The sequence below is a fragment of the Mesocricetus auratus genome, unplaced genomic scaffold (genome assembly GCF_017639785.1).
Source record: "Mesocricetus auratus isolate SY011 unplaced genomic scaffold, BCM_Maur_2.0 Super-Scaffold_100037, whole genome shotgun sequence".
Lineage (NCBI taxonomy): Eukaryota > Metazoa > Chordata > Mammalia > Rodentia > Cricetidae > Mesocricetus > Mesocricetus auratus.
In genome coordinates this window covers 9,757,422-9,783,292 of record NW_024429215.1, presented here as the reverse complement: position 1 = coordinate 9,783,292, position 25,871 = coordinate 9,757,422, and the positions used below count along the sequence as shown (strand labels likewise).

The 25,871-nt window shown below is 56.4% G+C and overlaps 1 protein-coding gene across 2 annotated transcripts; it reads left to right on the top strand.

The window, feature by feature from the left end:
• Positions 1 to 888: 888 nt before the first annotated feature.
• On the top strand, positions 889 to 24,732 carry Znf787 (zinc finger protein 787). 2 transcript variants are annotated; one of them, XM_040734014.1, is made up of 3 exons: positions 889 to 1,014; positions 13,336 to 13,424; positions 23,054 to 24,732. In XM_040734014.1, exons 2-3 carry the CDS (start codon positions 13,346 to 13,348, stop codon positions 24,118 to 24,120), a joined length of 1,146 nt encoding a protein of 381 aa, XP_040589948.1. In that variant the 5' UTR covers positions 889 to 1,014; positions 13,336 to 13,345; the 3' UTR covers positions 24,121 to 24,732. The 2 variants fall into 2 exon arrangements, with proteins under 2 accessions (XP_040589948.1, XP_021091938.1); XM_021236279.2 differs by lacking the exon at positions 889 to 1,014 and adding an exon at positions 1,175 to 1,308.
• Positions 24,733 to 25,871: the final 1,139 nt, after the last annotated feature.

Here is a 25,871-nt window from a genome sequence, read left to right as displayed (position 1 = left end):
CGCTTGGACATGAATTACAGGCAGCTTGGGGATTTTTTTTTTCCATTACAGGGCTCAGCCTAGGCCTCCTCTTGAATTTCCGACTTCTCTACCCACCCTAACAGCCCCGGCAGCGGAGGCTGGGTGGTGCTAATGGGGCTTACAAAGTCTTGCTAAGGGACGGTTATGCTTTCCATTTTCTTGTCATGTCCTCAGGTGTCATGTATCTTTTTTTTTTTTTTTTTGCCTTTAGGCTGTACAGGTTTTTTTCCTGGTTCGGGAGAGGTTGTTTCAAAGATGTCCATCCCTCACTTAGTCCAGATGCGGGCAGAGCCCTGATGTCTGCTTTCGTAAAGTCACTTAGGGACCACTGACTATGACATTTGTCTCAGAGAAGAGAACACTGACATTTGCGCTTCAAATTGCGCCTTGAAGGCAGTTGCTGCAGAGGGTTCTTTCGTTCCCATCCCTTCGTCGTTAGCATCCCTGAAAACCCCGTGGTGGGCTTTCCGTGCGGGAGGCAGCGTTTTAAGTCACAGAGAAACAGTTAGGAGGCATACTCTGCAGGTTCGAGTGCGGGCTCCGCCAATCTTGGGTCACTCACTAAGGTGATGTGACCTACTGGTCCTCTGCAAAACGGGGGCAGATCTCAAGATGAGGCGGTCCCCAGAGGGCAACCCTCAGTCCAGGAGACCCCAGGATCGCGGATCCCGGGAACTGTGCTTTTCCCGAAAGATCGGCGTGGGCCGGGAGGCGTCCCGGGGCGGAAGGGGTTACGATGATAGAGACGCCAGGAGGACCAGAGTGGCGGGAGCGTCCCCCGCGGGCCGCTCACCGCGCAGGCGCGAGTGGCGAGGCCGGGTTGGGGGCCCGCCCCAGACACCCGGAAGTGTGCGCCTAACGGGTCGGGCCCGGCCTTCTGTCCGGGGAGGGGGCGGGGCCGGAGCCCCCCTGTGGAGCGGAGGCGCCATAGAGCGGGACGGCGGACCCGGGTCCTAGACGCATCCGGAAGTGGCGTCCTGAAGGCGCCTCTCGGTAACCATAGAGCCGGAGGGTGGGGGGGGTTGGCGGCCCGGGGTCTCGGAGCTCGGCTGCCTAGAGCGGCGAGGAAGCGGTGGCGGCCCGGGCGGGGGTGGGGAGGGCGGAGGGGGGCCGAGGCGAGGGAAGAGGCGCGAGCGGAAGCGGCCGGGAAGGTCACTTCCGGCCTGGGCGCCCGTCCCCCTGACCCCAGGGTCTGAGTCGCCGCTGCCGCCGCCGCCGCCGCCACCGTCGGCGAGGCGGGAGAGAGGAGGACGAGTGCAGCGCGGCGGCGGCCCCGGAGCCGAGGAGGTGAGGGCGGGCTTGGGGGCTCGGGCCGGGGGACCCCGGGGGGTGGGCGCGCGTCGGGAAGCCGGGCTTCGCACGGGGGTGTGGGTGGGGAGGCGGGCGCGCGGCCGAGCGGGCGAGTGCGCGTGCGCGTCGTGCCCGTGCGGGGGGGGCCGAGGGGGCGGCAGTGCGCGTGCGCGGCCCCGGGGCGGCTGTGCGGGCCGCCCGGCTGCTCGTCCGCGGCGCGGGCGGAGCGGCCGGAGTCCGGGAGGCGCCCCCCACCCACCCACTCCATCCCCCGGGGGTCACGCCGCAGGCTGAGGCCGGAAGCGCGGGGGACTCGGGGTGGGGGTGTGTGTGTGTGTGCGTGCGGGGGGGGGAGGCGATCCCCGCCGCCTGGACCCGGGGGCTGACCGGAAACGGCGGCCCAGGGACAGTCTAGGCCTCGCTCCTCCCGTGTCCCCTCCTTCCCCATTTCGAGGCGGCCCTGGTCCGTTGCTGCCCCGGGCGCCGCGCGCTGCTGGCCTTTGATCCCGCCGGTAATTACGGGGATGCAGGCGATGCGAGGCCCCGTTCGGTCATTTGTCCCCCACACCCCACCCCACCCGCGCGCGGCAGGAAACGGGGTCCCGGGAGGGGAAGCCTCCCCAGGCCAAGGTCAGCGCCGCGTGGGCCGTGCCCGGCCCGGTCGCCTTCCTCCCTCCCCGAGGCGGACCCGGGGCTGGGTTCCGCGCGGAGCCCCGCCCCCCCGGAACCCCCCGCCCCTCCCCGTGTGCATCCGTGCAGGTCACAGGGTGAACCCCCCCAGATCCTGGGGCGTGAGTCGCCCTCGCACCCGCAGAGGTCAGGCGGAAAGGCGATCCGCAGATGCAGAAAGCCAGTGTGGAGGCTGAACCGACGCCACCAGCTGAGACCCGACCCCGGGGCGTTATTAAAAAGACCGCCACTTGCTTTTGTTTGTTTGTTTGTTTCCCCCCCCCTCTCGCGTCGTTTCTGGTTTAGGCTCCGGTGTTGGGCGACGTTGAGGTTCTCGTTGACATCTGACCCTGAGCCTCTTGGGTGGAGTGCAGCCCAGCCTTCCCCGGTCTGCCTCTCTGGAGTTACTGAGCGCCGTGTCGCCACGGCCCGGAGAACTCTTTCTCCTCAGATTCCCATCTGGCTTATCTCACATATCGTCCATCCGAGCTGGGGGTGGCATGGGAAGGGCATGTCCTTTGGCTTGGCCCGTGGTGAGGTTCAAGACCGGGTTGCAGCCACTGGTGATAGATATTCCTCACCAAAGAGCTCTGTGGCTCACAACTCTGCTTCAGCTCCCCGAGAGTCGCTTCTGTTCCCCTGAGGACACAGTGGAGGTGATAACACTGTCCTCCCCTGAGGACACAGTGGAGGTGATAACACTGTCCTCCCCGGTGCAAGGCTCCTCATACTTTCCTTTGAGGCAGGAGTCACCCAGAAGGCCTCTGAAGCCAGCTTTCCCGAGTCCCGTCTTGGCTCTTTTACTGTGACCTTGGATGTGTCACTTCCCCTTTCCCAAGCTGTTTCGTCCTCGGTTCCCTAAGTGGGGAACATGGTTACAGTTCTCCCGAACAAACCTAGTCTGTGAAGACTACAGAGACTGCTCACCCCAGGACACGGAATTGCTCTGGTGGGCACAGCCCATGGGGTGGAGAGACGCTCCCAAGGTTTCCATGGGCCAGGCCTGCCGGTGGGTGACATGGTCAGCTTGACGAGGATCTTGTAGTCCCTTTTTGGAGTTGTTCAGGCCATGAGGGAGGTGTCCCACAGTGCCACGGGAGTTCTGAGGGCCTAGAGGGAAAGCGTGCTGTGGTCTCAGTGCAGGGCGGTGGGGACAACTGTGTAGTCACTGATGGGCACGCATCGCGCTTGGGGGGAGGGGTGCCCAGACACACTTCACAGACTTTCCAGACCCGTATTGGCATCCTCTGACTAACTGGCTGCAAGTTTGGTGACTTGCTCTGAGAGCTTGGCAGTTACCTGGTGCTAAGTTCTTTGAGGCCATGGGATAGAGGTGGCCACCTTTGTTTTGGCAAGATAGGGCAGATCCTGGTGCCCGGCCTGGAGAGCCCGAGGCGCTGAGGTAGCTTCAGAATATATTCTCTGTAGGAGCCTGGAACTGGCCCAGATTGCAGTGCTGTGTCCTCTTGGGCATGGCTGGACCTGGGGTTACAGGCCTATTCTTAGGTGCTACCCATTGGGTTGGGGTCCCTGGTTCCCCATTCTTCATCAACTGTCAGGAAGACTCGTGCATACGGGGTTGCTGGCTGGCAGACTCTCTTACTGTAGGGGACCTACAGCATCTGCTGGTGACTGGGTTGGGTGGTGAGAACTGAGACCCATGTGAGCCGAGGTGGAGGCCTCACTAGCCAGCAGGGTGGGTAGGGAGCTGAGCTGTCTTGGTCCTAGTGCCAATGGCCTTGAGGTGGAGTGTAGAGGGCTATAGAGAGACCATTCCAGACCCTGACCAGGTAGACTGGGTGACCCGGTTGCCTCTGCTTTTCCTCTTCTCTCTCTGTCTTGGCCTCTCCGTTTGGGCTCCCAGAGCAGTGGCTTCTCTGCTGTGCCCAGCGTGGGAGTCTGTCTGTCTACATGCAGGAGTGCCTGCCCTGACGTGGATAATGCTGGGAACTAGACACAGGATAGTCTCGGCCTTAGGGCCAGGCCGCTCAGGGCATTGCTTTGGGTCTGTGTGCAGGGTCAGTTGGTCAGGGCTGAGTATATATAGTTCCTGCCCTCCTTTGAGGATTCGGCCTGCTGGCCACTCCCTGCGATGTTAGCGGGTGAGAAAACCGTAGGAGGAGCTTTAGGGTTGAGCTAGGAATCTCCCGGAGGACTGAGGACTCAGCCACAGGAACAGACATTAATTGGGAGCAGTGCCAGTGTCCTGAGAGGAAGTGTGGCGGACCCGGATTTGACCGGGAGTTAGCTCTGTGGCCGTGTGACATTGTGTCAGCCACGCAGTTGTCTAGACGTGGCTTTCTCCTCCATGAAACAGGTAGAGCGGTTGCCGTGTGCAGGGACTGCTTCCTTGCCTGCAGGTTTCTTGTTGAGTACGGGGCATGTGTCATGATTTACTACCGGTGTGGGGTGAGGAGATGAGGCACCTTTCCTCAGTCACATGGTTGTCAGCCTAGGTCACATGGTTGGTCAGTGGTGGGGTGGCTTCTGACCCTGGCAGCTTGCCTGTAGGGATTGTCCTCTGGCCTCTCCCTGGCAGTTCAGGGGATCGTGATCCGAGCGGACGTGCTTACAGCACCATGGACCCCACGGCTGGGGGTTTAGTCTGCACTTGGTGGATGTTATCTGTTACTGTTGGCTAAGGAGGGCAGCTGCGGCAGAGGGAAGGCTTCCCAAGGGAGAAGACAGTGTCGATGCTGGGCCTTGGCACGTGGGCATACAACCTCAGCAGATCTAGAGAGGCGTGAGGCCAGGTGTATCTGCACACCAAAACGGGCCCAGAGATGCCTCGTGAAAGATGTAGTCTTTAGAGTTTTAGGTTCACAGACAATTTGAACAGGAGGCAGTTTCCTTATGCCCCTCCCACCAATCCCGGGTTCCCCACTGTTGGCATCCCCTCCCCCCCATCCCGGGCTAGCTTGCTGTTACGGATAAACCCGTACAGACGTTGTAGTCTCCCAGCGTGCACAGTGTGTCCTGAAGAGGGTTTGCTTTTGGCAGTTTTCAGTAGCAGTCCGGTGCTCAGGCGAGACCCTGAAGGCCTGACTCACTGAAACTGAGTGCCAATGCTGCAGCCGCGCCAGGTGTGTCACAGGTTTGCAGTGGATTAACAATCTAGAAGGCTCTCCTGGGGTGGGTGGGGCCAAGGGCTTTCTCTCTCCTGACCGAGTTTACTTCTTTTCCTTGACCATCGGGTCCGGCCAGCCCGGGTTGACAGTGCCCGTGCTCTACTGAGGAGACTAGAGGGCGCAGGAAGTGGATATACTAGACCGGTTAGGAGGCAGAGGCGTCTCACCAGCCAAAACACTGGAGGGGCGGCCATGAGGGCCAGGGACATGGCTCTCTGCCACGTCTGAATACACCCCCAGATCCAGATGAGGTGCAGACGATGTTCTCAGGTTGTGACTACCAAAACTGACTGGATGAGGTGGAGTCGTCCCCACGAGCCCACCCATGTGCTCACCCCTGAAGGACAAGTGTAAGAGCCCAGCGGTGGCAGACAGTGGGGTGCATCCCTTGGATGTCAGGTCTCGTCCTAGGGCTGAGGAGATGAGGGCTTAGCTTTGGTCTGGTGTTGGATGCCGGGCTTGGTTAGAGAGGAAGCTGAAGGACATGGAGTCGGGGAGAGGCCACCCACAGACAGGGAGTGGGTCTGCTAGGGAAAGCAGAGAGGAGGTCATGGAACGCCCAGTGAAGGATGGCGCACAGTGGCCTCATGGCTCTCTGCAGCGCATTCTGGAACGGTAGCTACCTGGCACACTTAGTGACTGCCCTCAGGGATCCCAGGAGGAAGTGGAGAGGTGATTAGAGATAATGACAAAGCTGGCGTCTGGGCACAGGAGGAGGAGACAGGTACTTGAGGCAACCCTTGAGAGGGAGGAGGAGTAGGCAGCTGGAAGATCTGGGGCAGGGTTCTCCAGCCGGGCCCAGTGGGGGTAGACAGTGAGATGGGGCTCTGGAGGGAGATGGAGTTTGCAGAGCCTAAGCCAGACGAGGGTCCTGTGGGGTCTGGGGTGAGTTTGCTTTTGCGGCTAGTGCAGTGGGGCTGTTTGAGTCACGCCATGTTTCTTCCCCGTGGCAGTTTTCTGACTTGGGGCATCCTCTCCGTAAGGTTCAGCTCACCCCCCGAAGGCGCACAGTTTGCTGGCTTCAGCATGGTCACAGCTTTGTGTACACGTCACCACAAGGGGTTTGGAAGCTGACTCGTCATGGTGAACCCCACCATAAAACCATTTCATTGCTACTCCATAACGGATACTGCTGCCGTTATGCATCACAGTGTAACATCTGATATGCGACCCCGTGAAAGGGTGGCTTGTCCTATTTTAGTGTCTTCTGTAGAGTTGAGCAGTGCTTCCCTGAGTTTGGCTGGTTTTACAAGCAAAAGCCTTCAAGGTTCAACTCTGTTGCGTGTCGGTGCGTCACTCTGATTGTGGCTGAGTGCCACGCTTTTTTTGATGGCCATTTGTGTTGGCTCTTTTTTGATTCGCTTTTTTGAGACAGGGTTTCTCTTTGTAGCTTTGGAGCCTGTCCTGACTTCGTGCTCACAGATCCACCTGCCTCTGCCTCCTTAGCGCTGGGACTTAAAGGCGTGTATTGCCTTTTTGGCTTTTGTGATAATATTCCCAGAACGTTCACATGTTTTTCCCACGCACGGCTCTGGGGTGTAGACTGTTGTGGAATTGCCAGGTTGGTGGCGAGTGTGTGCTTAACCTTGAGGGACTGCCAGGTGCTTTCCGAAGCAGGTGCACAGCCGTGCCCTCTCCCCAGGCAAGCCTGAGGCTTCCTTTCTGACGTGCTCGCCAGCACTTTGATATCAGACAGTGGCCTGTGGTGTGAAGAGGAGCCTCTGTGACTGTGCTTGAACGTCCCCAGGGCCAGCATCGTCACCTGACCGTCGGGTGTCTTCTTTGGAGAAGAGGGCGCTCAGACCCTGTGTGTGTGTGCTCTCTGTGCAGTGTGTGCAGGCGCTTCTGAGTGTGAGCACGTGTAGAGGCCGGCTTCAGTTACTTCTCTGTCTTCTTTTTATTTATTATTTCCTGTTGTTTCAAGACACGGTTTCTCCAGTCTTGGCTGTCCTGGAACGCGCTCTCTAGACCAGGCTGGTGTTGAACTCAGAGATCCTCCTGCTTCTGCCTCCCGAGTGTTGGGATTAAAGGCGTGCGACACCACCGCTTGTTTTGAAAGATTTACTTACTTGTTTAACATGCATGTTCCTGTTTAAATGTGCCGTGTACATGCTTGAGGCCAGAAGAGCCTCGGATCCTCCGATACTGCGGTGACAGGCACTTGTGACCTGCCACGCGGGTGCTGGGAGCCAAACGCATGCCCTCAGTTATCAGACTCCTGCCCGCTGAGTGTCTCTCCAGCCTCCACCTTGTCTTTGAGATGGTCACGCTGAGCCTGGAGCGCTCTCTTTGGGGTAGATGAGGGAGTCGGCCTTGTGAGCCGCCCTCCCCAGATAGGCGTGGCTCTGCTTCCTGGTGCTGGGGTTCCAGGCGTGGACTGCTCCACTTAGGTTTTTATGTGGGTGCCAGGGATGCGTACTTGGTCCTCACACCTGGCAGCCACCGAGCCATCTGCCTCAGAGATTCGGAGTGGGAGGGGGTGTTTGAGACTCAAAAGTAGATGGGGGGGGCACTTGGTGACGGAAAAGTCAGAGTGGGTTTGCTAATGGCACCCGAAGAGGACTGGTGGTTTGGAGGTGGCGGGCGGGCGGGCGGGCCGGTAAGAAAGGAGGTGCGTTGGGATGTCACCACCCTGCTTGCTGGTGGGAGGAGAGGAACCAGACTCCTCTTCCCGGCTGGAAGAGGGAAGCAAGCGAGTGTGAGCCGGGATGAGGGCCGGGAGGGGCTGCGTGTACACCAGGCAGCAGGTCTCGGAGGCAGGCGAGATTGGCAGCAGAAGAAAGCCAGGGCATAATTGGTGGGCAGGCATCCAGAGGGGGTGGGTGGGACCTAATAACAACAATAATAACAATAATTTGTCTGGGCTTAATAGCCCTGTCAGATCCGGGTGCTAATTGGATTGCTTAAGGGCCCTGCTGGGAGGGGTGGGGGCTGGGGGGGTGCTGCTCTTTGTTCCACCTCTGCAAGCACCTGTGAGGGGCTGGAGCTGCTGGCTGACCAGGGAGAGAGAAAGGTGAGGGCGGCCTGCACCTCCAGGGTTCCCGGTCAGAAGCATCATGTTGCTTGGACTTTTCTTTTTCATTTCTTGAGAGGTGCTGGAGCCTGAACCTAGAGGATCAGACCTAGGGCCTCTGTCATATGCCAGACGTAATCTCTGTCACCGAACACCCTTGCATGTCTTGGAGTATTTTTGTGTTCAGGTTGGGGCTCTTCTCCAGGGAGCTGGGCTTGTGGCGCCTAAGGTTCCCCTAGTTCCTCTGGGCCTCCCCTGCAGACCAGCATCCTACTCCCCAGGCTGTGGGAGCTGTGAGCTCTCAGGTGGGCCCTGTGCCTCGGGAGCTACAACAGAGGGCCAGTGGCTACCTTCAAGAGTGGGTGAATGAAAGCATGGGAGAGGAGGACTGGACACCCTTTTTAAACCCTTTGAAGAACCCCTGATTCATGGCTCCAAGCTTGGTGTCACTGGGGACTTCACACAGCTCTGTGACACACCTGCCCTGCCAGGATTCCAAGCTTGGTGTCACTGGGGACTTCACACAGCTCTGTGACACACCTGCCCTGCCAGGATACAGCTGAGTCCTACGAGCTTTTGCTTGCTCAGGGCCATAGCGTGTAGCTGTGGGACACTTGGGTCGGGCTCGCAGGCTGGGATTTGCCAGGTGAAGAGAGGCGTGTGCCTGGGTCTGCTACCAGGCTTGCTTTCAGCTTGTTTGCTTGGGTCTGCCCAGGAGCCTTGTGCTGCTCCAGGCAGCCACCTAGACCGCCCTGCAGCTCCGCCTCCGAGAGGAGCCAGGACACGAGAGGGCGGGCGCGTTTGAGGCTTGCTGAATCTGTGTCTGCCTCACAGATGAACGCAGGTGTGGCCTGCTGCACCTTGCTGCCTTCCCAGCAGGGGCCTGGGGCAAAACAAAAACAGAATGCCTTTCCCTTCCTTGTGAAGTCTGAATCTTTCAGGGCGTTTTGTGTGGGTGTGGAGGCTGCATGATGATTGATGGCTAGTCTTTCCCAGTCGTTTTCTTATCTTTTAAAACACTTTCATTGGGCTGGAGAGATGGCTCAGCGGTTAAGAGCACTGGCTGTTCTTCCAAAGGTCCTGAGTTCAATTCCCGGCAACCACATGGTGGCCCACAACCACCTTGAACAAGCCCTGATGCCCTCTGCTGCTGGCATGCAGGCAGAAGATTGTATGCATAATAGATAAAGTATATAAAAAAATAAAACACTTTCATTGAACCTGGTGCTCCCCATTTTGCTAGACTGCTTGGCCAGCAAGCCTCAGGAGTCCTTGTGTGTCCCCTTGCCCAGCACTGGGGGCACAGGTGCACTGCCATGTCCAGCTTTTGTATGGGGGCTGGGGATTGAACCCCAGTCTTTATGCTTGTGTGACAGGCCTCTACAGCCTGAGCTGTCTGTGTCTGCTCTACCCCTTCCAGGGCATTTTATGTGTTATTTCACCCATGGGCTAGGATCCAGCCCATCCTGCACCTCAGCCCCACCAGTGCTGTGGGCTTGTGTGCTCCGCTGGTTCAGGGGAGCGCACTCACTCAGAACTTGGCTGCACCGACAAAACTCACCTCCTGCTGGCTGTGCTCCCAGCCCATGGCCCTCCTCGGGGCTCCCACAGTCCTTGGCTTTGCAAGCTGTCCTTACGTTTGTGTCTCTTGCTCTTTGACATCAGGAGTCAACCAGACTCTTCCTAATAGTCAGCCAGGTAGTAAATATTTTAGGCTTTTTGGATCACAGTGCAAACCAAAACATAGGTGACTAGGAGCATATAAAATGCGACCATTTGAGGGGACACCACGGTGTCGGTGTCAGTAGGAGGAATTGGGCTGGTCTAGCAAACCTTTTCCAGCCAGCACAGGTTAGGTCCACATCCTTGCCTCTTTCCCTGCCCTCTCTTGTGGGCTTTAGTTCCCTTGAGGGTTGCCTCCTTGCCTGCTCAGAATACTAAGGCTTCCTGGCTTCCAGGAAGTAGAGGCTGACCTCGTGACCACTGACGCCATTTTGCAGGGGTAAGGTGAGAAGAAAGCGGGCAGGCCTGCCCTGCCTCCCCTCCTTCCTGCAGGAAGTTGGCTGGAGCTGGGGATTGCGTCTCTTGCTTGAGCTCTGGGTGTCTTGTTTAAGTGAGAGCAGGGTCACACTTGGCAGCAGCCTTTGCAGGACAACCCTCTCCTTCCACCTCCTTGACCCCTGGCAGTGCCAGGAGCTCCTCTGTTTTCCCCTGAGGTACTTGTAATGGTAACTGTTTTATAGTCATCAGGAAAGGACACTTTCGTAGTTTTCTTTCTGGGAAAGATATTTGTGTGCTGAAAATGCTGTTTTAAGGCATACAGTTGGGTGAGTTGTTACATGCATCACTGCTGTCTAGTCCGGCACGTTTTCTTTCCCTGTCAGGAGGCCCATACCTGTTTTTCAGTCTCTTCCACTCCTGTCCCAGCACCACAGTCTCGAGGCTGCTGCTGCTCCTTGTGTTTTAAGTTTTCATTTTTCAAGACAGGGTTTCTCTGTGTAGCCCTGGCTGTTCTAGAACTCACTCTGTAGACCAGGCTGGCCTCAAACTCAAGAGATCGTCTGTCTCTGCCTCCTGAGTGCTGGGATTAAAGACGTGCACCACCTCCCAGCCTTAGTCTGCTTCTTGTCTGTGGACTTGTCTGGGACTCCGTACCCATGGAATCCTATGCCATGTGGCCTCTACTGAGTGACCTTGGGAGTTGATGAACATACAGTCTTACACTATGGCCGTGGACTCTGAGTGACCCTTGCGGATCCTTACACCCTGTACTCCTGGGCTTATTTGACCCTGAGTTTGGTGACTTGGGCAGTTGGCACACAAACCTATTCCCGGTGCCCTGGGCTTGACCTTGGGCATGGATCATACGCCTTGTGGCTTTGGGTGTAGTGACCTTTGGCATTTCATGCAACCCTGTGGCCCTGGGCTTGCTGGGCCCATGACCTTGGGAAGTCCATGAACATGCAGTAATAGGCTTAGGTCAGTTTCTTCCCATGGTGTTTGCCTTCTGTTCTGCAGAGGTCACGCACAGCACTGCGGGCCTGCTCACTCACGCTGTTGCACAGCTGCGCTCTCCTCTCTTGGGTGTATGCCAAGGGTGCAACTCTAGGGTTGCTCGGTAACTTGTTGCCATTTGAGAAATGGGTTGTTTTCCAAGTGACAGGTCCACCTGACATTTCCCCAGTGGACCCGCAAGTTCTCTTGGAGTTGTTTGTTTGCTTGTTTCACTGTGAGACAAGATCTCCTGTAGCCCAGGATGGCCTTGGATACATCACGTAGCCACGGCTGGCCTGGAACTTGGGAGCCTCCTCTCAGGGAGGAAATGCTGTTAAAACATGTGCACGACCACACCTCGCTTCCTTTCGGTGTTCCTGATGTGCCACCTGGGGCCTTGCAGTGTTGGGTCTTGTGTAGGGGAGACAGAACTTCGTCCCTCTTAGAGTTTCCCTTTATGTCCGAGGAATAAGCTGCCATGAGGCAGACAGAGTAAGCAGAAGATGCCTTCATCATGTAAAAGCAATGCCCTGGGGCTTCCGTGCTGGTGCCTGGAGTTAGTGCTTGTGGGATGGGGAGGGGAAGCTCGCTTGTGCAGAAGGCCCTTGGCCTTGGCTCCTGTCCTTGACAAGGTGGTTTACTCCTCCCCGCAACAGGGAGGGCCTGTCTCAAAGAGGAAGCTGTGCTCTGGCGCTCTGGAAGAAAAGGGAAGAGTCCCTGCTGTCTCCACAGGCCTTGGGTTGAAATCGTCCCCTACCCAGTGACTCGTTCAGTGGTTTCTGCCCTCACACCTGCCTGTTCCGTTGCATAGTCCTGAAGGTTGTCGGAGGAGGGGAAGGAAGAGAACAGAAGGGACTTGGACTCCCTTGTGTGAGCAGGAGGACTGTTGTTGTCATAGTCCTGTGTGACCCACGACGGCCTTCCTGACCTCCTCGCCCCCCCCCCCACGCCCACGCTCACTGTGCAACAGGTGTCTGCGGTTTGCTGGCGTTCTGCCCATCCATAGGCTCATGGGTCCTCCGGGTTTCCCAGTTTAAGCCTTGCGGTTCTTTCGAGAAGCATCTTCAGAGTTTTGGGTTTTCCTCTCCCAGTAGCGTCTGGAGAGGTCACCACCTGGGCTTCCTATAAGCATTTGTTCCCAGCTCATGGGCCACAACACGGCCACCTTGTGCTCATTCACGGAACTGTTCAGACCCGGCTCCAGCAGCCGGGGCCGCCTTGGGGCTTTTTGTGTGTCTGTGTGGTTCTCCCGCCTGTGCCAGGGCTGGGGCAGGGTCAGGTACTGGACCTCATTGAGTTTTGTCTTTGAAGCCTTTCCTTGGCCCAGTTTCCTTCACCTGTGTATCGATGCCGTTGTTCCCTGGGGCACTAGGGCTGCCCGGCACTGCTGTGTGGCTGGGGTTCCCGTGGGTAGTGCCAGTTTAGGAGTGGGCTGGGGACAGACTAACTTGGTATAACACGAAGGAGCACTAGTGTTGAGCAGGAGAAAGGCCAGGTGGGTAGAGGATGGGTAGACAGGTCTCCTAAGGAGGTGACTCTACTTCAGACATAGAGGTCACGGGAGTCATTGCTACATACAGACTCCCAGGAGCTGGGAGGAGCACAGCTGAGGGGTCCCGGCGGCTGCGCTGGTGGGGACCTGTGGTTGAGGGTGTCCTGAGGGCTGGCCCTGGCCCAGAAGCCCCACGTGTTAGTGTTGTCCTGTGGAGCGGGCTCGTCCAAACCGGCCTGCGGTTGCTCTGCTTGTAAATTTAGGCAGTCCCTCAGTCCACAGGAGGCACAGGCTTTCTGCCTCTGAAATTTCTTTATGTTGCTCTTAGTGAGTGAGGCAGATGTGACATCCTCCTGTCACTGTGCCCTCCTCCCAGTCACTGCCACGCCCTTTTACCAGGTGTCACATTCGCATGCTCATATAACCCCACATAACCTCTGTTCTCCATCTTGCCCAAGAGGAAACTCCATCATGGAGGTGGAGTTGCTCCTCTGGGGCAGGGGTCTGGGAAGATGGCCGCGGCCTGTGTAGCTAGCTAGCGGGGTGGGGTGGGGTGGGGGGGTGGGCTGAACTATCAGTCTTACCTCCTGAGTTAGGGATGCTGCGGCTTGAGGCCTTCCTGTCTCAGGCCAGGCTCCTGTCTGCTGGGTGACTGTGCCTGCCATGCAGAGTCCTCTCTCTGTTCCACACCTGTAATCGCTGTCTTCCTGTGTTGCCCCTTCCTGCAGGGACCCAGACATGGAGCTGCGGGAAGAAGCTTGGTCTCCGGGGCCGCTGGATTCTGAGGACCAGCAGATGGCTAGTCATGAGAACCCAGGTGAGGTGGCCTCAGTGGTTCCTCAGCCAACCCCACTGCCTTTCCACCAGGCCAGGAAACCATCCTTTGTGACTCTGGGGTGCCTGGACTCCTGTCCCTTTCCCTCCAAGAGTCCCACGCCCGCAGCTTAGAATGAGAGGCTGATGGTGTCCCGGTGCCCACGGGTCCTTTTAACAGGGCCCTCCAGATCCTCGGGGACCACGTTTCGTCTCACGTCTCCAGCTGGCTGTTGGGCACCCCCTTTTGTGCCCCGTCCCCTCTTGTGGTTCCAGGAGCATTGTGACTGCTTTCTTTACCCGTGCTCCTCCCATCAGGGGAATGAGTGAGGGAAGGCTTAGCAAGGGAATCTCTAGTCATGTGCTAAGATTTGCGAGGGGTGGGCTGCTTAACTGCGAAGTCATTCACCTAAGTGTTGGCAGCATGTGTTCTGTTTGTTTAATAAAGTGTTATTGAATGGAACAAAACACCCGTGGGTTACATGGTGCCTGGGTTTGTTGGCTAAGACCCCTCCTGGCCCATACCCATGCCAAGAGAGCTCGTGAGAAGGCCCAGGGAACGCTGTGTGTCCGCCTCCTGGGGTAGGTGCGGTAGCTCGCTCCATGTTAATAAATTGGTCTCACAACCCATTGCTTCAGTGTTGCTCAGACTTTTCTGGCCTGGCCCGAGGTTGCTGACTCGTCACCTCCACCTGTACACAGCCATGTGTCCTTTTGTGCGGGGTTACAATAAAGCTTGGCACAACCCTGACCACCTGAAGTATGTGCTGGCTGTCCTGGTGTCCTTTCTGTCGCTGTGAAGTTACTTAGGGGGGAGAGGGCTTATTTGAACTCTTAATTCCAGGTGACAGCCCATCATGCCGTGGAGTCCCAGGGGCAGGAGCTTGCAACAGCTAGTCACAGCACATCCGCAGTCCAGAGCAGAGAGAAATAGATGCGTGTTTGCGTGCCTGGGCCAGGTGGCTTCTTTCCACCCAAATCGGTTTAAGATTCCCTGATCAGTGATGCCCTCACAGTGGCTTGGCTTTTCCCTTATCAGTTAGCTGATGACAGTTCCCTACAGACGTGCCCACAGGACAACCCAGCTTATTCTGGCTTGATCAGGTTGACAGTTCAAGCTGCCAGCACGCTGACATTGCACTCCCTGGGCTCTGCCTTGCTCAGGTGCTGACGGGCCGGTGTATCTCACACTTGAGTAGCCTCTTTGGTGGTCCTCAGCAGTGCCCGGGCTCTGGACAGTGGAGCTGTGTTACCTGTTCTGCTGAGTAGTTGCTCAGAGTGTAAGGCATTCCAGAGAATTAGATTGTAGGGTTTCAGAATTTCCTTTTTCCTTTTTTCCTTTTTTGGAAGCCTGTCCAACCCAGAGAGGCTAGTGCTGTTGTAGTGTGTCTGGCCATCACTGCCAGCCTTCACGTGGGTCACCCCACTGCGCATGCACAGAGCCTTGGAAGGTCAGGCCGCCTGTTGGGCCATCCTGCTTTTGAAAGGATATGGGTGGGGGTTGGGGAGATGAAATTGGGATGTAAGCGGGGCAGCTTGCCTAGGGACGGGGTGCAGAGGTGACCTGGGGCTCCCTAGGGCTGGAGTAGTTTCACAGTCAGCTCTGCTTGCTCCAGCTGCTGTGTGAGATGGGAGGTGGCCATGACCACGGAGATCCTTCCAGGCTGTTTTGGTCCTTAGCTCAGCAATGGGATATCCAGAAAGAAAAGTAGAGTAGTCCCAGTAGAAAAGGACCTCCAGGTGGCGTGGTAGTCTCCCACTGGGCGGTGAGGAGGCTCTGTCCTCCCTGTGGAACATAGCACTGGTCCTGCCGTGCACCTCAGTCACCTGGGAGGGCTCACTTCAAAACTATAGAATGGCCCTTGAATCTTCCCAGGTCCCTGTGTAGGAATGCAGCAGCGCATAGCCAAACCCCAAGCCCTTAGACCGCACTGACAGACACCAACCTGAGCACGCTGCCGCTCTAGCAGACATTAGGTGGGATAAATCAGCCACCTCAGTCTGGGTGGCTAGGGGTGGCTTAGGGGGAAGGAAACAGGGGAGATGGCCTTTTGGTGTTCATTGTGACACCCTTGAGGACCCATAGCTATAAAATAGGTGTTTTGTGCAGAAATGTGTGGAACAGAGGCCTGGGGGGGGGGGGGGGCATTGAGGACCAGCCTGGGTTCCTGAACCAACTAGGTAGAGCCCTATAGGGCATGGCCTAGGGAGCGAGTTGTGAGAGAGGAGGGAGGGAGGAAAGAGAGAATGTTCTGATGGACATTCTGATGGAAATACAGGGTGGCAAGTGGCCATTTGTGTGACCACAGTATGAAAACAGTCGAGAATTCCATCCTGTTGCTTCGCAGGCCAGGACACCTGCCTGGGAAAGGAACTGTGGCCGTGTCCTAGATGGCTGTCTGTTACATTGAGAAGGAAACAGGGCAGCCTCTTCACAGACAGGTGACTGGGATGCCGCTCACCTCCCGGAAGTCCAGGTTCCTTGGGTGTGCTGAGAACACGGTGCACAGACAAACCACGTGATCACTGAACTAACTCTTAAAGGGGAAACTCGGCAAAGATGAGGAGTCAACCCAAACCATCTCATCGAAAAGACCACAAGGAACTCAAGTGAATAAGCTCACTGCTTCCGGAATATTAAAGGCGAAGGAGGGGCCAGAGAGATGACAGCAGTTAAGAACAGGTACTGGCCAGGCGTTGGTGGCGCACGCCTTTAGTTCCAGCACTCGGGAGGCAGAGGCAGGCGGATCTCTGTGAGTTCGAGGCCAGCCTGGTCTACAGAGCTAGTCCCAGGACAGCCTCCAAAGCCACCGAGAAACCCTGTCTCGAAAAACCAAAAAAAAAAAAGAACAGGTACTGTTCTCCCAGAGGAACCCCTGGAACTCCAGCTCCAGGGGGTCTGATAATTGGACCCCAGGCACCTGCACCCACAGACACAGCCCTCTCAATAACACATATAATTAAAATCATTTTAAAAAGCTGAAAGCAGGATAATTGTCAGGCGAAAATGAATTAATGTAGTTTTGTTTTTCAAGACGGGGTTTCTCTGTAGACCAGGCTGGCCTCAAACTCAGATCCGCCTGCCTCTGCCTCCCGAGCCCTGGGATTAAAGGCGAGTGCCACCATCTCCCAGCAAAAAGGAATTTTGTAAAAGATGAAATTGGAGTAAAAAGTACTGAAGTTAGGCAGAGAAAGTGACATGTGTTTAGACTGAATCTCTGACATAGCCAAAGCAAAGGAATGGATTATGTGGTAAAACTGTAATTCATGGGCTACAGAGATGGCTCAGTGGCTAAGAGCACTTGGTGCTCTTGCTGAGGACCCGGGCTCTGTTCCCGGAACCCACACGGCAGCTCATGGCTGCCTGTGACTCCAGCTTCAGGGGATCTAGTACCTTCTTCTGGCCTCTCCATTCTCCGTCCACTTGTGGTACTCATTTACACAGAGTACACGCACACACAGATGCAGATGCATCCTAAAAACCAATTCAAGTGAAACGCTCCCAAACTGAGAACAATTGAGAGCAACGATCAACAGCTGAGGGCCATGGACTAGAGAGATGGCTCAGCAGTTAACAGCACTGGCTAGTCTTACAGAGGACCCGGGTTCAATTCCAGCGCTCACGGGAGCTCACAACCGCCTGTAATTCTGAGATCTGACACTCGCACAGAGACATGCACGCAGGCAAAACACTAATGCACATAAGAAAATATTTAAAAAGCTGAGGGCCCGGAGGTAGTGCAGTGACAGCACACTCGTTTTGCATGCCTAGGGTTCTGTGTTTGATCCCGCCTGCTGCAAAACCAGAACCCAGCTTCCTGGCAGAAAGAACGAGCAGCTATAAGGAAAAGCAAAGGCAGCTTAGACTTCCTGAGTGACAGTTCTCCGGGAGAGGGGTGAGCCAAGGATTTGAGGGGCGCTGACAAAAACAAGAGCCCAGTTAAGCCTCGCCTCTCCTCGCACCACCTGTGTGCCTGTCCTGGAAAATGTGATGGTGATCGAGCTTTGGACCAACCCCAGCGACCAGAGAGGCACACTAAAGGTGACAGTGAGCAGGGGCTGGCTTCAAGCACGGGACCGGCTGGCCACCCAGACACCTGCCTGTGGAGACACTGTGGAAATGGAAAGGATCTCCTTAGGGCACGTAGTCCCCAGAAGGCAGCATGGGTTAAACCAGCAGGTGGCGCCTGTGTTGTGATTCTGTTGTCCCCCCACGGTGACGATGGGAGCTGTCTCAAGCGGGAGGTACTAAATAGTTTAAATAAAAACTTTTGAGTTGCTGAGAGTAAATATGGCAGTTGCCAGTGTGGATTTCCGAGTTTTTATTTGAAAACAAAACCCCAAGCAGGCACTTGCTGGTTTTGTTCCTGTGGTGGGTCTGGGGTAAGCAGCATATAAAACAAATGGGGTGCTCTTGAGGGCACCTGGACCCAGACGCCAAGGAGACTCAACACTCGCCAGAGATGGGCAGTTTCAGCCTGAGCGAATTTAACCTAGAGTTGGTTTTGCTGTGGTCCTGGGGAATCCAGCCTAGAGTCTTGGGACATTCTGGATAAGGTCCCTGCGGTAGAGTTACAGCCCCTGCCCTGCTGCTGTTTTTTATTTGGACACAAGATCTTCCTAAGTGGCCCAGATTGGCCTTGAACTCATAGCTCAGGCAAGCCGCAGCCTCCCAGGTAGCTAGCTGACCAGCCTATAGTCCTGGCATTTGGCATGATATTGGGAAGGGAGAGACTCATTTGGTCCCTTTGGGGAAGACTAGGGACTCGACCTACACTTGAAAACTGGGCAGATGTCCTGCCTCTAACCTCAAGTGCCAAGAGCTTGCCTCTGATTGGTTGTCTTGAGATCGTTAGAGCTGCTGTCCAACAAAGAGAATTGCTGCCCCTGCCATCTCCAGTTGGTCCATGATCTGAGCCTTGTCCCAAGGTAATACAGGGAGCCTGTCTTCCGGGAGAGGACACGGCATCTCGAGACTCTTTGGCAAGGCTGGACTACTGTCTGTCATTCCACGGGTTCAGAGGTAGCACGAGTGTGCTGTGTAGCCTGCAGAGTATATGGCTGCTTTCTTTTTTGGTTTTTCGAGACAGGGTTTCTCTGTATTGCTTTGGAGGCTGTCCTGGAACTCAACTCTGTAGACCAGGTTGGCCTGGAACTCACAGAGATCCGCCTGCCTCCGCCTCCCGAGGGCTGGGTTAAAGGTGTGCGCCACCACCCGGCTATGACTGCTTTCTATTATTTTTAAATTTGATTGTGTGTGTGTGTGTGTGTGTGTGTGTGTGTGTGTGTGTGTGTGTGTGTGTGTGTGTGTGTGTGCCTAAATGTCTGTATACCACATGCTTGCCTGGTGCCTGTGGAGGTACAGCCCCCGGACCTGGAGTCACAGATGGTCTTGAGGCACCATGTGGGTGCTAGGAATCGAACCTGAGCTCTCTGCAAGGGCAGAAAGTGACCTTAACAACTGAGCCAGCCCTGCTTTTCCTGAGACAGCGGGACTGAGAGAAGCTGACTTCCTAAGCCGACCCTTCAGGCCCCTGCTAAATGCTCACAGTAGCACTTCCAGACCACACTCAGAACCCAGTGTCCCTGTGGAGCCCAGGCATCCCGTAAACCAGAACTGCACCTTTAAGTAACTAGCTCCGAGTCCCTTAACAGTCTGCTTCTTTAGAAAGCTGGCACACTTAACCGAATGACCAGACCACTTAGAATAAGTGTGAGCCCAAGGAAGGAACACTAGCCCAGAGTTGTCCTTGCCCCTTACTGCCTTAGCCAGTTACTCTTCAGATTGTCATTGCGTCAGTGATGGCCCTGAGGGGTGCTGGCCTCCTCTTCCTCCCCGGCAGGCCTCTGTCCCGAGCTCTCAGACTTGCTGTATTCAGCATTCAGATTCCGTGTCATGACTATTAATGCTGTTCAGAGATGCACATACTCCGTACACTGGCACTCCAAGTCTGTAAGCTTCCTGCTTTAAATTGCATTTTGTGTGCGCATGGGAGGGCGGGCGTCGGGGCAAGCAGGCCACCATGCACACACAGATGGAGGCCCGAAGAAAGCCTGAGGAGCTGGCGTTCTCCTTCCACCGTGTGTAAGGATAGCTCCAGGCGGATCTGACACCCCAGCACTCGGGCAGAGGCAGGTGGATCTGCCTACGGGGGTGCCCACCCACTAGCATGCATAGTGTGTGTGTGTGTGTGAGTGTGTGCGCGCGTGTGCGTGTGTGTGTGCATACTTACGTCTGCCCACGGGGGTGCCCATCCACTAGCATGCATAGGCCAGAGGCAGATGTAGATTGTTCCCAGTGTATTGATCTTCACACAGACACTGAACCTGTATGCTGCGGCTAGGTTGCCTTGCCAGGGAATTCCTAGAATCCATTTGTCTCCACCAACCAGCCAATATTGCAGATTCAGGTCTACACTGCCATGCCTGGCTTTTATATGGGTTCTGGGGATTTGGACTTGGAACCTTTTGGCTTTCCCAGGCAGTGCTTTTACCCAATGAGCCACATACTACCCGGCCCCATACATATATTTACATTTAGCTTTTTTTTTTTTTTAAGATTTACTTATGTATGCAGTATTCTGCCTGCAGGCCAGAAGGCGGTGCCAGATCTCATTATAGATGGTTGTGAGCCACCATGTGGTTGCTGGGAATTGAACTCAGGCCCTCTAGAAGAGCAGTCATTGCTCTTAACCTCTGAGCCATCTCTCCAGCCCTACATGTAGCTTCTTAATATGAGGAAAAGTGATAGTTTTGGAAACTATCATTTTGTTTCATTTAATCTCCAGTTCCACTTATTTTCCTGTAAATTTCTTTCCTTATCATGGAATAAAATTTCATGGTATGTATGCATGGCATTTTCCTTGACCATTCTTCTGGGGAAGGGCTTCCAGGGGACTTTTTTTTTCTGAGATAGGGCTTCTCTTTGTAACAGCCCTGGTTGTCCTGGAACTTGCTCTGTAGACCAGGCTGGCTTCGAACTCACAGAGATCCACCTGCCTCTGCCTCCCTAGTGCTGGGACTAAAGGCGTGCGCCACCACCACCCAGCCTGGCTTCATTTCTTGATTACTGACATGAGTATCTCTGCTTTGCTCTGTGTTTGGATTTCTTCTCCACCCAGGTGATTCTAATAGTCATCCTTGAGCATGGAGAGCCGTCTGGCTGGGCTCGTGACAGTACAGCTGAAGTTGGGAATAAAATGAAACATGAAGGCCCTAGGGCTTAGGTGGGAGAGGCCCCTGGCTACTCTATATTGAAATCGTTACAGGTGTGTTGGGCCAGTGACCATGATGGACCAAATCTCCATCACAGATCTTGGCTTGGCCAATTTCTGGTTCCATCACCAGGAACTGATACTTCAGTCCCCAGTACCTGGACTAGGACCATTTCTTCCACAGGAACGGGTATAGCCCTGTCTATATTTACAGATACCTAAGGGGCCTTGACAGTTGGATTAGCGTTGGAGGGAGAGCTGTGAGCATGAGGGTCAGGGTGTTGGGGAAAGGAGAGAAGGGAGACAGAGTCACACTTGAGTAGAGGGTCTGCTCTTTTAAGTAGAGCTTGGGAGACAGGACGACCAGGGCCCAAGGCCTTGTTCCTTGTAGTTACTGAGGTGTGCACAGCCCCCTTCCTTCCCCGGTGGTCTAGGTGACAGAGCAGCTTCCATCCTTTGGACCCAGCAAGGAGGAAGGCTCGAACCTTTGTAGGATTTAACCCTTCGGTCACCTGAGAGTTGCTGTGTGTGTGCTCTGGACTCGGTGTCTAGAAGGTTCCACTTGTCTTTCAGCTTTGGGCCCGGGAGAATAGCCTCGTTTACTCTCACCTTTACCGGTTTCAAGCCTCTGACCACTGCTTCAGTTTAACCCCCATCAGCTGAGCCATGATCTGTGGTCTTTATCATCTGCTGAGTTAACCTTTGATCTGGCCCCTGAGGGCCAGCCCTCTGAACATGAGCTCTGGGCCGATTGCAGAGTTCTGGTCTTTCGAATCCCCCCCACATGCACGCTTACGCACACCCACCACACACACGTATCACACACAACCTCACACACACACTGCACTCACGCCATACACCACACCTACACACTACACACTCTACACACACACACTACACACACACCTATGAGGCCCAGCTGTAGAGGCCTGCAGGCAGCATCTTGGGTTTTATTTATTTATTTATTTATTTATTTATTTATTTATTTATTTATTATTTATTGTTTTTCAAGACAGGGTTTCTCTGTATTGTTTTGGAGGCCATCCGGAAACTTGCTCTGTAGACCAGGCTGACCTCGAACCCACAGAGATCCGCCTGCCTCTGCCTCCCGAGTGCTGGGGTCAAAGGCGTGCGCCACCGCCGCCTGGCGATATTTTTTCCCCTTAGTGTAGCAGTAGAAGGGACCTTGCCTTAAGTCCACTCTCGCCCAGTCCCGATGGGGAAGGGACTTGACACCCCTGTGGACTTTCACAAGGGACAGATGGACCACTCACCCATTTGTCTCAGGAAGCTGACCTTGACGGTCATGTGTCCCATTGCAAAGATCCCTTCCCACCTCCCGAGCTTCCCGTTAGGAAGCAGGTTGCTCTGCGGCTACCAGATGTGGGCTTGCCGGGTCTCAAGTGTGTCCTCCAGCCCAGGGGCCACAGTGACTCCTTTGCCAGCGATGCCTCAGAAGCCACACTTGAGCTGGCCAGAGGGCATGAGCTGCCAGTGGACCGCGGGAGCCTGGCTTTGAAAGCGGACTCCAGGGGGCCATCCTAGCTGGTTGGCAGGGTATCCTGTGAGGCCCTGGCATGGGATTCTGGGCTTTGGTTCCATTGTGAAGTGGGGAGACTGAGGGGGTTCGAGGGGTGGGTAGGCCCCTGGAGAACAGGAGAGTGGACCCTGGCCTCAGGAGCAGGACAGGTTGGGCCTGGACCTCAGGAGGCAGACTACAGGACAGGCCGGCTGCACACGTAGACTCTGGGCTACCCTGAGAGGTGGGTGTTGTCCAGAACAAGGCCTCTGCACTATCCTTGGATGCTAACTGTATGGGGACTGTATGCCCAGATAGGCTAGTGCGTCTCCCAAACTGGTGTCCCATCCCGTTTGTCCAAACCGTTCCATCTCTGTTGCCCACCTTGCAGCTGCGATTGCCCAAATGTGACATCATTACATCCTAGCCTGGAGTCCTTCCGAGACCTATGGTTCCAGCGGCCTCAGGTCTGGCCCTACCATCCCCATTGGTTTTCGGGTGCCGTTTGTGCTGGGCCGTCTCTTAACATCCCTACTCTTGACCCCTATAGCTTTGGTTGGTAGACCTTTATGGAGACCCCGGTAGCCTTAGGCATTGGTCATCCGGTCCACGGAAGGGCTAGCAGAGGGCAAGTCCTCTCTGAGGGAAGAACAGGTCTTAGGGACATGGGTTATGAAGACAGAGTACTTAGACACCTGGAGTGACCAGTGCCCCATGGGATAAGGGGTGCGGGCCGCGAGCTGGCACAACCCAGCCGTGCTTGAGTTGGGGGAACCCAGAAAGAACGAGCTGCCCCTGGCCGCTCGCTAAACTGGAACCCATCAGCAACCCGCACGCGGACAGTCGCTGTGGGCCGCCCGCCACCTCTGACTTGCCTCCTCCTTCCCTCTTGCCTTACAGTGGACATCCTCATCATGGATGACGACGACGTCCCCAGCTGGCCCCCGACCAAGCTGTCCCCACCCCAGTCCGCGCCTCCGCCTGGGCCGCCACCCCGGCCTCGGCCACCTGCCCCCTACATCTGCAACGAGTGTGGCAAGAGCTTCAGCCACTGGTCGAAGCTGACGCGGCACCAGCGCACGCACACAGGCGAGCGGCCCAACGCCTGCAGCGACTGCGGCAAGACCTTCTCGCAGAGCTCGCACCTGGTGCAGCACCGGCGCATCCACACGGGCGAGAAGCCGTACGCCTGCTCCGAGTGCGGCAAGCGCTTCAGCTGGAGCTCCAACCTCATGCAGCACCAGCGCATCCACACGGGCGAGAAGCCCTACACCTGCCCCGACTGTGGCCGCAGCTTCACACAGAGCAAGAGCCTGGCCAAGCACCGGCGCTCGCACAGCGGCCTCAAGCCCTTCGTGTGCCCGCGCTGCGGCCGCGGCTTCAGCCAGCCCAAGAGCCTGGCGCGCCACCTGCGGCTGCACCCAGAGCTGTCGGGGCCCGGCGTGGCGGCCAAGGTGCTGGCGGCCAGCGTGCGGCGCGCCAAGGCTCCCGAGGAGGCGGCGGCGGCGGACGGCGAGATCGCCATCCCAGTGGGCGATGGCGAGGGCATCATCGTGGTGGGCGCACCGGGGGACGGTGCCGCGGCAGCCGCAGCCCTGGCCGGGGCAGGCCAGCGGGCAACGGGGCCGCGGTCCCGGAGGGCGCCGGCGCCCAAGCCGTACGTGTGTATGGAGTGCGGGAAAGGCTTTGGGCACGGGGCCGGGCTGCTGGCCCACCAGCGCGCCCAGCACGGGGATGGGCTGGGGGCAGCCGGTGGCGAGGAGCCCGCACACATCTGCGTGGAGTGTGGCGAGGGCTTCGTGCAGGGAGCCGCGCTGCGGAGACACAAGAAGATCCACGCGGTTGGGGCGCCGTCGGTCTGCAGCAGCTGCGGACAGAGCTTCTATTGGGCCGGCGGAGAGGATGACGGCGAGGACCAGTCGGCCGGCACGCGGTGTGCCGAGTGTCGTGGTGGGGACGCCCGGTAGGGGCGGGGGTGCCCGAGGGGTGGGCAGGGCCCCTCGGGCTCAGTGGGGACTATCAGCAAGCAAGACCACGAGGCCCAGCGAGAACCGGACCGAGAAGAGCAGCGGCCGCTTCCCTCGGCCCACGCTGGCCCCCGTGTGAGGGGGACCCGCGGCCATCCGAGCAGGTTCTTAGGACTGCCCACGGCCTCTCTGCTGACCCGCGCCGGCCCTGTGTAGGTTCCCAGCCTGGGAGCCAGAGACAGTGTGTGAGAGACCTGTGTAGATCAGTCGGGACAAGACCCTCAGTGGAGAGGCCACCCCCACTGCAGGTGTGGGGTCTCGGTGTCTAAGGAATGAGGGAATCCTGGCCTTGAGCATCAAGAGGGTCTTCCTTTCCTTCTAGGATTTTCTTTTAATCATACGTTTTGATCCCTCCCATTCATTAATTTTTTTCTGCCCCCTGGGTTGTTGTCAATTTTCTAGCCCAAGTCGTTCCTCTCCCTCCTGGATTTGCAGTAGCAGAGGAGAGAAGAAGTAGCCTCCTGCTCCCAGCACTGTCCCATTGGGGACAGGGTCCTGTGTGTCCTGATGGTGGAAGGGATGTGGGGGCAATAAATGGCACTATTCAGTTGTCCCGGCACTGCCTTGTTCTTGGGTTTGGGATGGACAAGGGCAAGAGGTTAAATGGCGACCTCCTCACTTAGCTGAACACAAGTGACAAGTGCCACCACTAGGTGACCATGCTGGGCCCAGAGTTCTCACCCGGTTCCAGGAAAGAGGCCTGCTTGCCGAGCAGCTCCCTGCTGACCTGGTGCAGGGGCTCAGGAGGTCTGCTCTGCTGGGAAAGAGATTCAGGCGCTGACATTTCCACGGATGGGTGCAGTTCCCAGAGGCCCCTCTGCTGTGACTCGTCCAAGCGCTGGCCACTAGTTAGCCATCTAGCTGCGGAGCGGGCTGTATCTTGGTGGATGCTACTGTGCAGTGAAGGGTATCTTGGAGGAGGAAGATGAACTAGGAGTAGGCAGTGCCTCTGGACCTAGCACCGGAACGACGACAGGATGTTGGCAGTTACTGTGTTTTGTTCGGGTGCCGCTCAGTGCCAGGGCAATGCGTCCCCCCACAACACCGCAGCTGCAGAACCGGAAGGGATCTTCAGTGTTAGTGTAGCTTCTGGCTCCGCAATCCTCAGCTCGTTGTCACCTGCTGCTGGGCTTCGGAAGGCTGTCTTGTGGACCTCGCCAGGGAGGAATCGCAGGCTAGTCTGGGGAAGTGAGGGATGAACCGTAGGTGAGGCTGCTTCTTTATTTATTTTTGGTTTTTCGAGACAGGGTTTCTCTGTATTGTTTTGGAGGCTGTCCTGGAACTCGCTCTGTAGACCAGGCTGGCCTCGAACTCACAGAGATCTGCCTGCCTCTGCCTCCCGAGTGCTGGGATTAAAGGTGTGCGCCACCAATACCTAGCTGCCAGGCTGCTTCTTAATGGGGGTGTTGTGGAAGACGTTTGAGTCCTGAGTGTGCCCACCTGGGTCTGTCCTGTCCCACCTGAAGGATGAGAAGGTCAAGAGTGAAGGTCACGGTGAGCATCCTCTGGCTGAGGTTTCAGTAGTTGTAGGTCAGGAAAACACTCAGGTGGCGGCTGCCTGGCTTGGGTGAGTGTCACTAGAGTAGCTTATGTGGTACGTACCATCTCAAAGGAGAGGTGAAGTTGTGTGTGGGGTGGGCACAGGTTAGTAAAGATCTAAGAGATGTTGCTAAAAACCCTTCAGTTCCTTC